The 12449-nt window shown below is 43.0% G+C and overlaps 1 protein-coding gene across 1 annotated transcript in view; it reads right to left on the bottom strand.

Annotated features, from left to right (window-relative positions):
- Positions 1-410: 410 nt before the first annotated feature.
- The window catches only part of LOC130297979 (oocyte zinc finger protein XlCOF7.1-like), a 137051-nt gene continuing 125012 nt past the window's right edge, over positions 411-12449 (bottom strand). The window contains 5 exon segments of the mRNA XM_056550854.1: positions 411-2936; positions 6101-6380; positions 6547-6611; positions 6695-6821; positions 8974-9132. Of these exon segments, the coding sequence (XP_056406829.1) occupies positions 1930-2936; positions 6101-6380; positions 6547-6611; positions 6695-6821; positions 8974-9132 (1638 nt within the window). The 3' untranslated portion in view covers positions 411-1929.

Raw genomic sequence — 12449 nt, forward strand, 5'->3', positions numbered from 1 at the left:
TTTCTGTCTGACCACAGTGCTCTCTGCTGACACCCCTGTCCATATCAGGAACTGTCCAGATTAGAATCATATCCCCATAGAAAACCTCTCCTGCTCTGGATAGTTCCTGACACGGACAGAGGTGTCAGAAGAGAGCAGTGTGGTCAGACAGAAAAGAACTTCACTAATTTCTCTGTAGTATACAGCAGCTGATAAGTAATTGAAGGGTTATGATTTTTAAATAGAAGTGATTTACAAATCTGTATAACTTTCTTGCACCAGTTGATTTGAAAAAAAAAAATTCCACTAGAGTTCCCCTTTAAGATCTGAGATCAAAAATAGACGTCAAGACGGGAAACGCTGGTCTAGGGTTTGTGATAAATAAAAGTATCTGCAGCGTCTTATGTTCAGAAGAGACGATCTTCAAGGGAGACGCGCGGATCCTGTCTGATGCCTTGAATTAAAGTCTCTATAATCATAATGAGAAGGGGGCGGGGACAACACTGACGCGTTACATTCCCTATATACAACGTCAGGGACAATATTACATTTATTATAAGTCCAGTGTGCGGAGATGAATATAAGAATAATAAATAATATAAGAAAGAAAACTTTTATTGGTAACAAGTTTGGAGATGCAGAATATGATATATGTATAAATGTCAGATATCCTATGTACATGGTTAACCCCTTAAGGACTCAGACAATTTTATTTTTACCTTTTTGTTTTTTCCTCCTCGCCTTCACAGAATCATAACTCTTTTTTATATTTTCATCCACAGACTAGTATGAGGACTTGTTTTTTGCGCGACCAGTTGTCCGTTGTAATGTCATCACTCACTTTACCATAAAATGTATGGCGCAACCAAAAAATTATTGTTTGTGTGGGGAAATTGAAAAGAACACAGCAATTTTGCTAATTTCGGAATGTTTTGTTTTCACGCCGTACAATTTACGGTAAAAATGACCTGTGTTCTTTATTCTTTGGGTCAATACGATTAAAATTATACCCATGATAACGTACTTTTCTATAACTGTTGCGCTTAAAAAAAAAAAATAAGCAAACTGTTTAACTAAATTAGTACGTTTAAATCCCCCTATTTTGAAGACCTATAACTTTTTCATTTTTCCGTATAAGTGGCGGTATGTGGTCTCATTTTTTGCGCCGTGATCTGCACTTTTTATTGATACCATATTTGCTTATATAAGACTTAATACTTTTTTTTTTACATTTTTTTAAAATAAAATGTTAGAAAAAAAAGCAGCAATTTTGTACTTTTTTTTTTACCGTACGGTATCATTAACATTTTATTTTAATAGTTCGGATATTTACGCACGCAGCGATACCAAATATGTATATAAATTATTTATTTATTTTACTTTTTGGGGGGGTGAAAAAGGGAAAATGGGACAATTTACATTTTTATTGGGGAGGGGGATTTTCCCCTTTTTTTTAACTTTTATTTTTACACTTTAATAGTCCCCATACTATTCATAGCAATCATACGATTGCTAATACTGTTCAGTGTTATGCATAGGGCATTGCACTGATCAGTGTTATCGGTGATCTTCTTGTATTGTCTGCTCAATCGCAGACCAGAGCAGAAGACCTGTGAAATGCAGCGGAGACAGGTCAGGGGACCTCCGTCAGCCATTCTGAATGATCAGATCGCCGCAGCAGCGCTGCGGACAATCCGATCATCCATTTTAGTGACCGCAATTTGAAGGGTTAATGGCGAACATCCGCACAATCGAGGATGTTGGCCATTACAGGCGGGTCCCTGGATGCTATCAGCAGCCGGGACCAGCCGCGCATGAACGTCTTACATTTACGTTGCGGTTATGTATAGGACATAAATGTACGTCCTGGTGCGTTAAGTACCACCTCACCAGGACGTACATTTATGTCCTGCGTTGTTAAGGGGTTAATATATAGATGTGTTATCTACATCATTTACAGCTCTGAATTGGCTTCTTTACTGTGTGAATTCTTTGATGCTGAAGAAGAGCTGATTTCCGAGTAAAACATTTCCCACATACTAAACATGAAAATGGCTTCTCCCCTGTGTGAGTTCTTTGATGTTTAAGAAGACCTGATGTGTCAGTAAAACACTTTCTACATTCTGAACATGAAAATGGTTTCTCCCCTGTGTGAGTTCTTTGATGTACAGCAAGATTTGATTTAATAGTAAAACATTTCTCACATTCTGAACATGAAAATGGCTTCTCCCCTGTGTGAGTTCTTTGATGTTGAACAAGATATGTTTTCCAAGGAAAACATTTTCCACATTCTGAGCATGAAAATGAGTTATCCCCTGTGTGAGTAATTTGATGTCTAAGAAGACTTGTTTGCTGAGTAAAACATTTTCCACATTCTGAGCATGAAAATGGCTTCTCTCCTGTGTGAGTTCTTTGATGTTGAACAAGATTTTTTTTCCCAAGAAAACATTTTCCACATTCTGAACATGAATATGGCTTCTCCCCTGTGTGAGTTCTTTTATGTTGAACAAGCTGTGATTTCTTAGTATAACATTTCCCACATTCTGAGCATGAAAATGGCTTCTCTCCTGTGTGAGTTCTTTTATGTTGAACAAGCTGTGATTTCTGAGTAAAACATTTCCCACATTCTGAGCATGAAAATGGTTTCTCTCCTGTGTGAGTTCTTTTATGTCTAACAAGACTTGATTTCTCAGTAAAACATTTCCCACATTCTAAACATGAATATGGTTTCTTTCCTGTATGAGCTCGGTGATGTCCAACACCCCTTCTGTGACCTTTCTGTGATGACTGAGAAGACAGGACCTGTATATAAGGATGAGATGACAGATCTTGGCTGTGAAGGGCTGAGGGTGTATCTGGGATAATGGAATGTTCTTCATATGTATCTTGTGTGATATCATCATCTGCTTTATAATCTGAAGATATAACATTCTCCTCTGATCTCCTGGTACAAGAATCTGCAGAGAATAAAACATATTTTATTAATAACTGCGCCCATATTTATAGTCTTTTTAGTAGAACATTATAAGTGCAGCATGTGACATCATGGAACCTTCTCCCCGTCCTCCGGATAATAAATAGTTAATGTAGACATAATATAGGGTCTTCAGGTCACATACACCCCACTCCTGGACCCCATCACACTCCCATCCAGCAGCAATGAACAATCCATAGGGCACAAATCAGACGACAGCCGAGGCGGTTCAGAGCCCCCAGCAATACAGAAGTGCTGGGAAATATCCCAAATTATTCCTCTAGTCGTCTACATGGAAATCCTGCTGACTATATAAGATGGAGACAACAGGGACAATAAAAACAACAGCGCAAACAAGGAATTTAACACCTTAGGAACCAGGCCCATTATTGTTTGCGTTTCCATAGGGGACATTTATCATCGTTGCTTTGGTAAGCGAGTTCTGTTGGCATTTTATTTTTTGCATTGGTTTGGCTTATGTGGGACATATTTATTATACTATCACAGGGGGTTGATACATTTGGCTCACATAAGCAAAAAACAATAGAATTACTTTGGAATACCATTTTCTTAGCACATAAGCAAAAAAATTTGTGTTTATAAAAAAAAAATGTTAACACTCCCCCCCATCCCCCTAAATATACCAACCCATTATTTGTTTGTTTATTTTTTCTTTTCATTTCAAATTCGTCTATCCTGTGGGCTACTTCAGATTTGATGACCAGCTTTTTTTTGTTTAATATTAGCAGTTTGTAAAGTGAGCTTGTGGGGAGGGTTTTTTAAATAAAAGTATTTTTTAATGTGTTTTTATTTTATTTACTTTACAGGCTTAGTAGTGGAAGCCGTCTTATACGGAGTCCATTACTATGTCGGGGCTTAGCATTAGCCCCAAAAACATCTATCACATACTCCAATTATTACCCCGGTACCCACCACCACAGGGGTGCTGGGAAGAGCCGGTACCAACAGGCCCCGGAGCATCAAAAATGGTGCTCCTGGGCCTAGGCAGTAACAGGCTGTCGTTATTTAGGCTGAGGAGGGCCAGTAACAATGGTCCTCGCCCACCCTGGTAACGTCAGGCTGTTTCTGCTTGGTTGGTATCCGGCTGTGAATAAAAATATTGGAAAACCTATGCGTTTTTTCCCCATAAATAATTAAATAAAAAAAGGGAAACGCAATATTTTTATTCACAGCCGGATACCAACCAAGCAGAAACAGCATGACGTTACCAGGGTGGGCGAGGACCATTGTTACTGGCCCTCCCCAGCCTAAATAACAACAGCCTGTTACTGCCTAGGCCCAGGAGCACCATTTTTGATGCTCAGGGCCTGTTGGTAACGGCTCTCCCCAACACCCCTGTGGGGCGCTAAGCCCCGGATTAGTAATGGACTCCGTCTATAAGACAGCTTCCACTACTAAGCCTGCCAAGTAAATTAATAAAAAAAAACATAACATGTTTAAAAAACTTTTATTCCAAAAAACACTCCCTCACAAGCCCTCTTTAACCATTTTATTACATTAAACAAAAAAACAAAAAACACACTGGTCATCGCCGTAGTCCATAGGATACACGGATCTGAAATGACAGTGAAAAAAAAAACAAGGAAAATAGGTTAGTACATTTAATGTAACCCACCTGCACATTTCCCGCCCGCACCGCATGACTACAACTCCCAGCATGCCCTGACAGTAAGGACATGCTGGGAGTTGTAGTCATGTGGCACGGGCGGGTGACAAGCTTGCCATCTGTCCGCCAATCTAACACACTCCCCAAGTGCCGCACAACTACAATTCCCAACATGTCTTTACAGTTGTAGTAGTGTTGCGTCACAGCTTGTCACCCTCCTGTACATCTCCTACACGCTCGTCCCGCGACTTTTTGAAAATGCTGTCATAGACAAGTTTGTAAGCCTGGTCTGACCTTGCTTACACTTGTGACCTTTTGAAGGGGGTTTGCGACTTTTATTTGCTTACGTGCGACTTTCGCAATGATAAATCCTGGACCACTGCAAAGTAAAAACTGAAAATTGCTTTAGTAGGGCAGACTGGTATATTTCTGCTTACCCACAAAAGTCGCAACAAAAATTGTTTAGGCGCACGCACAACTTTTGTAAGCAAGAAAAAGCTGCTTAAATCCCTTGATAAATCTCCCTCCATATCTCTTCTATATTTACATCCACAGACCCACATGAGGCTTGTTTTTTGTGTGACTAGTTGTACTTTACAATGACATCAATCATGTTATCCTAAAATGTATGGTGTATGGGTTTTTTGTGTAAGGAAATTTAAACAAAAATAACAATTTAGCAAATTTGTGGGGGGGGGGGGGGTTGTTCTCACACTGTACAATTTATGGTAAAAATGACGTTTTCTTTATTCTCTGGGTCAATATGATTAAGATGATCCACATGGTTACATACCTTTCTATCATTGTACTGCTTTTTTTTTTTTTTTACATTATCAGTTTATTTAAAATTGACTCTTGTTGACCACCTCTAACTTTCTAATTTTTCAGAAATTTTGGACTTTTGTTTTTATGTTTATGCTGTTCACCGTAGGGGATCATTGACACTATATTTTATAGTTCAGACATTTACGCATGTGGTGATACCAAATATGTTTAGCATTTATCATTTTTTAAGCTTTTTTTAATTATAATGGGGAAAAGGGGTGATTTAAATCTTTATTGGGGGAGGGGCTTTTTCAAAAATGTTTTCACACTTTTTTAAAACTTTTTTTTTACATTTATTTTACCCTTTTTTTAATCTCCATAGGGGAATATCTATAGCAATTATTAGATTGCTAATACTGTTGCATAGGTCATAGCACTGATCAGTATTTCCGGTCATCTTCTGCTCTGCTCCATGTCAGACCAGAGCAGAAGACACCGGGAGAGCGGCGGAGGCAGGTGAAGGGATCCTTGTCCGCCATCTCGGTTGATCTTTCTGAATAGTGCATGTCAGAATAAGTGAGCAGCAGAACAGAGGGAATTGTGAGGCAAATACAGAAGCCAAATAAAAAAGACCTGTATAGAATCTGGATGACCTAGTGAGTAACATATATGGGCATTCATTTTTCTCTGATTACTGAAGCTGGTGACTGAGTAGAATCTGTGACTTTTCTCTGTATTAAGTAGTTACTACTCACCTGAGCGGTCACCTGTAGGAATGTCCTCCTTATACTGCTCATCACCGCTCACATCTGTCTCTTCTTCTTTCTTTATATCTATAGCATTAATATAGATCAGAACTTTGTCTGTAGGAATGTCCTCCTTATACTGCTCATCACCGCTCATATCTGTCTCTTCTTCCTTTATGTCTGTAGCATTATTATAGATCAGATCTTTTTCTGTAGGAATGTTCTCCTTATACTGCTCATCACCGCTCACATCTGTCTCTGGAGCATTAATATTGTTCAGATCTTCTCCCTGATTCATAAGATATAGAAGAAATATAGTCAAAGTCATCAGACAGTAGGAGAAGTCACGTGGGATGTTATAGATGAGCAGGAGATGAGGAGACATGGAGGGTGAGGGGACTGACCACAAGAGCTTCACAGCCCTTCTACAGATCATAGGGAATATCTCTATCTACCTGATCATCCTGTGGAAGAAGAGGACGGGGACACCTCTCTGGTGCTGTTCTCTTACTGGATCTGACTGTAGGGAACACATACAGAGACTGAATTCATTCTTTACATACAAATAATGAGAGGACGTGTGTATATAGTCATGTCTATTACCTGGTGATGTGAGGGGCTGCTGATCCTCCATCATGACCTGATCCTTGTACTGATCCTTGTGTCCTTCTACATACTCCCACTCCTCCATGGAGAAATAGACCGCCACGTCCTGACACCTTATAGGAACCTGACACACAATGATACAGTCATCACCCCGACCCCTCCAGTGGTGTTACTGTATAATGCCCCAGCATTCCCAGCAGTGTCACCTCTCCAGTCATCACCAGACTCCTCCATTACTGTATAATGTCCCAGCAGTGTCACCTCTCCAGTCATCACCAGACCCCTCCATTACTGTATAATGTCCCAGCATTCCCAGCAGTGTCACCTCTCCAGTCATCACCAGACCCCTCCATTACTGTATAATGTCCCAGCATTCCCAGCAGTGTCACCTCTCCAGTCATCACCAGACCCCTCCATTACTGTATAATGTCCCAGCAGTGTCACCTCTCCAGTCGTCACCAGACCCCTCCATTACTGTATAATGTCCCAGCAGTGTCACCTCTCCAGTCATCACCAGACCCCTCCATTACTGTATAATGTCCCAGCATTCCCAGCAGTGTCACCTCTCCAGTCATCACCAGACCCCTCCATTACTGTATAATGTGTCAGCAGTTTCACCTCTCCAATCATCACCAGACCCCTCCATTACTGTATAATGTCCCAGCAGTGTCACCTCTCCAGTCATCACCAGACCCCTCCATTACTGTATAATGTCCCAGCATTCCCAGCAGTGTCACCTCTCCAGTCATCATCAGACCCCTCCATTACTGTATAATGTCCCGGCAGTGTCACCTCTCCAGTCATCACCAGACCCCTCCATTACTGTATAATGTCCCAGCAGTGTCACCTCTCCAGTCATCACCAGACCCCTCCATTACTGTATAATGTCCCAGCATTCCCAGCAGTGTCACCTCTCCAGTCATCATCAGACCCCTCCATTACTGTATAATGTCCCAGCAGTGTCACCTCTCCAGTCATCACCAGACCCCTCCATTACTGTATAATGTCCCAGCATTCCCAGCAGTGTCACCTCTCCAGTCATCACCAGACCCCTCCATTACTGTATAATGTCCCAGCAGTGTCACCTCTCCAGTCATCACCAGACCCCTCCATTACTGTATAATGTCCCAGCAGTGTCACCTCTCCAGTCATCACCAGACCCCTCCATTACTGTATAATGTCCCAGCAGGGTCACCTCTCCAGTCATCACCAGACCCCTCCATTACTGTATAATGTCTCAGCAGTGTCACCTCTCCAGTCATCATCAGACCCCTCCATTACTGTATAATGTCCCAGCAGGGTCACCTCTCCAGTCATCACCAGATCCTTCCATTACTGTATAATGTCCCAGCAGTGTCACCTCTCCAGTCATCACCAGACCCCTCCATTACTGTATAATGTCCCAGCAGTGTCACCTCTCCAGTCATCACCAGACCCCTCCATTACTGTATAATGTCCCAGCATTCCCAGCAGTGTCACCTCTCCAGTCATCACCAGACCCCTCCATTACTGTATAATGTCCCAGCATTCCCAGCAGTGTCACCTCTCCAGTCATCACCAGACCCCTCCATTACTGTATAATGTCCCAGCAGTGTCACCTCTCCAGTCATCACCAGACCCCTCCATTACTGTATAATGTCCCAGCAGTGTCACCTCTCCAGTCATCACCAGACCCCTCCATTACTGTATAATGTCCCAGCAGTGTCACCTCTCCAGTCATCACCAGACCCCTCCATTACTGTATAACGTCCCAGCATTCCCAGCAGTGTCACCTCTCCAGTCATCACCAGACCCCTCCATTACTGTATAATGTCCCAGCAGGGTCACCTCTCCAGTCATCACCAGACCCCTCCATTACTGTATAATGTCCCAGCAGTGTCACCTCTCTAGTCAACACCAGACCCCTCCATTACTGTATAAGGTCCCAGCATTCCCAGCAGTGTCACCGCTCCAGTCATCACCAGACCCCTCCATTACTGTATAATGTCCCAGCAGTGTCACCTCTCCAGTCATCACCAGACCCCTCCATTACTGTATAATGTCCCAGCAGTGTCACCTCTCCAGTCATCACCAGACCCCTCCATTACTGTATAATGTCCCAGCAGTGTCACCGCTCCAGTCATCACCAGACCCCTCCATTACTGTATAATGTCTCAGCAGTGTCACCTCTCCAGTCATCACCAGACCCCTCCATTACTGTATAATGTCCCAGCAGGGTCACCTCTCCAGTCATCACCAGACCCCTCCATTACTGTATAATGTCCCAGCAGTGTCACCTCTCCAGTCAGCAGCTCCATCATCTTGTTGATGAGTTCTCGGATCTTCTCTCCATCCATTTCCTCATGTATCAGGGAGTGAGGTGGGGGCCCTGGGATTGGGTTAAGGGTTCTTCCCCATCCTTCACACACAGGGGCCCGACAGCGCCCACTAGAGGACTTCTTCACTACTGTGTAATCCTGTGTATGGAGAGACACATTAATATCACTACATACATTCCCAGAATCCCTCACCTCTCCAGTCATATCCATCTGTTATTCCATAGATAAGAATGAGGTCATGTGACATCACTCCCAGAATCCCTCACCTCTCCAGTCATATCCATCTGTTATTACATAGATAAGAATGAGGTCATGTGACATCACTCCCAGAACCCCTCACCTCTCCAGTCATATCCATCTGTTATTACATAGATAAGAATGAGGTTATGTGACATCACTCCCAGAATCCCTCACCTCTCCAGTCATATCCATCTGTTATTACATAGATAAGAATGAGGTCATGTGACATCACTCCCAGAATCCCTCACCTCTCCAGTCATATCCATCTGTTATTACATAGATAAGAATGAGGTCATGTGACATCACTCCCAGAATCCCTCACCTCTCCAGTCATATCCATCTGTTACTACATAGATAAGAATGAGGTCATGTGACATCACTCCCAGAATCCCTCACCTCTCCGGTCATATCCATCTGTTATTACATAGATAAGAATGAGGTCATGTGACATCACTCCCAGAATCCCTCACCTCTCCAGTCATATCCATCTGTTATTACATAGATAAGAATGAGGTCATGTGACATCACTCCCAGAATCCCTCACCTCTCCAGTCATATCCATCTGTTATTACATAGATAAGAATGAGGTCATGTGACATCACTCCCAGAATCCCTCACCTCTCCAGTCATATCCATCTGTTATTACATAAATAAGAATGAGGTCATGTGACATCACTCCCAGAATCCCTCACCTCTCCAGTCATATCCATCTGTTACTACATAGATAAGAATGAGGTCATGTGACATCACTCCCAGAATCCCTCACCTCTCCGGTCATATCCATCTGTTATTACATAGATAAGAATGAGGTCATGTGACATCACTCCCAGAATCCCTCACCTCTCCAGTCATATCCATCTGTTATTACATAGATAAGAATGAGGTCATGTGACATCACTCCCAGAATCCCTCACCTCTCCAGTAAGCCGGAAAAGTATCTGTAGAGTGAGGTTTATGATCCTGTCGGCCATCTTGTTCCTGTCTCTCTCCATGGTTGATGGGTCATCCAGGAGAATTCTCTTATATAGAAGATATCAGCAGAGGATCCTGGATTGGAGAAACCTGAAGGGAAGAAGAGGAGACGATGATAAACCGCACCAGATTCTATGGAGAAATAAAATCCATTTCCTGGAGATAATCTGGGGAAACATCTGAGGAGACGTTATAGTCACAATCATGGAGGCTATAAACCTAGTCGGGATCCATCATAGTCTGGGGCGGAGTAATGGGGATGGGTAGAATATGGAGACAGGAATCCACCGTCCATGTTATCCAGGTAATACCAGAAGCCACGAGTGGTGAGAAGAGGGAAATGGTGGACAAAGTGTCTGAGGACTCTTCATCATCCAGTAGATGTGACCTGTCATGGTCGGAGGTCAGGAGGTCACTGTCCTATGTCACACACCTTCTCTTACCATCCTATTTTAACTATAGTCAGTTATTCTGATGCCAACTAGGTGTTTACCCCGACCACTGAAGGGCGCCAAATATCAGGACTCCAGACAATAAACAGTTACACATATAAGGGATTTGGTGACACCGCACTGGAATCATTGATAAAGGGATCATCCATCTGGGATATTTCCACACAGGATCGAGAACTTCTGCGTCCTACTAATCCCAAGGATTTCCTCACATCACCTTCTATTATATACATACGTATACGCTTATTGTGAGCGGCTTTACCTCATCTCACATTCTCTCATAGTGGACTGAGGACATCTAGACCTGATATTCCTTCATTGTATGTATCCCACTGCAAACAAACCATTGTGCCCCCCCTCAGGGGTGTAAAGACCTTCACTCAGACCAAACATGGCGGAAACATTACAACAACAAGACACAAACAAACCATTGTGCCTCCCCTCAGGGGGTGTAAAGACCTTCACTCAGACCAAACATGGCGGAAACATTACAACAACGAGACACAAACAAACCATTGTGCCTCCCCTCAGGGGTGTAAAGACCTTCACTCAGAGCAAACATGGCGGAAACATTACAACAACGAGACACAAACAAACCATTGTGCCTCCCCTCAGGGGTGTAAAGACCTTCACTCAGAGCAAACATGGCGGAAACATTACAACAACGAGACACAAACAAACCATTGTGCCTCCCCTCATGGGGTGTAAAGACCTTCACTCAGAGCAAACATGGCGGAAACATTACAACAACGAGACACAAACAAACCATTGTGCCTCCCCTCAGGGGTGTAAAGACCTTCACTCAGAGCAAACATGGCGGAAACATTACAACAACGAGACACAAACAAACCATTGTGCCTCCCCTCAGGGGTGTAAAGACCTTCACTCAGAACAAACATGGCGGAAACATTACAACAACGAGACACAAACAAACCATTGTGCCCCCCCTCAGGGGTGTAAAGACCTTCACTCAGAGCAAACATGGCGGAAACATTACAACAAGACACAAACAAACCATTGTGCCTCCCCTCATGGGGTGTAAAGACCTTCACTCAGAGCAAACATGGCGGAAACATTACAACAACGAGACACAAACAAACCATTGTGCCTCCCCTCAGGGGTGTAAAGACCTTCACTCAGAGCAAACATGGCAGAAACATTACAACAACGAGACACAAACAAACCATTGTGCCTCCCCTCAGGGGTGTAAAGATCTTCACTCAGAACAAACATGGCGGAAACATTACAACAACGAGACACAAACAAACCATTGTGCCTCCCCTCAGGGGGTGTAAAGACCTTCACTCAGAGCAAACATGGCGGAAACATTACAACAACGAGACACAAACAAACCATTGTGCCTCCCCTCAGGGGTGTAAAGACCTTCACTCAGAGCAAACATGGCGGAAACATTACAACAACAAGACACAAACAAACCATTGTGCCTCCCCTCAGGGGTGTAAAGATCTTCACTCAGAGCAAACATGGCGGAAACATTACAACAACGAGACACAAACAAACCATTGTGCCTCCCCTCAGGGGTGTAAAGATCTTCACTCAGAGCAAACATGGCGGAAACATTACAACAACGAGACACAAACAAACCATTGTGCCTCCCCTCAGGGGTGTAAAGATCTTCACTCAGAGCAAACATGGCGGAAACATTACAACAACGAGACACAAACAAACCATTGTGCCTCCCCTCAGGGGTGTAAAGACCTTCACTCAGAACAAACATGGCGGAAACATTACAACAACGAGACACAAACC

This window comes from Hyla sarda (genome assembly GCF_029499605.1).
Source record: "Hyla sarda isolate aHylSar1 chromosome 1 unlocalized genomic scaffold, aHylSar1.hap1 SUPER_1_unloc_13, whole genome shotgun sequence".
Classification (NCBI taxonomy): Eukaryota; Metazoa; Chordata; class Amphibia; order Anura; family Hylidae; genus Hyla; species Hyla sarda.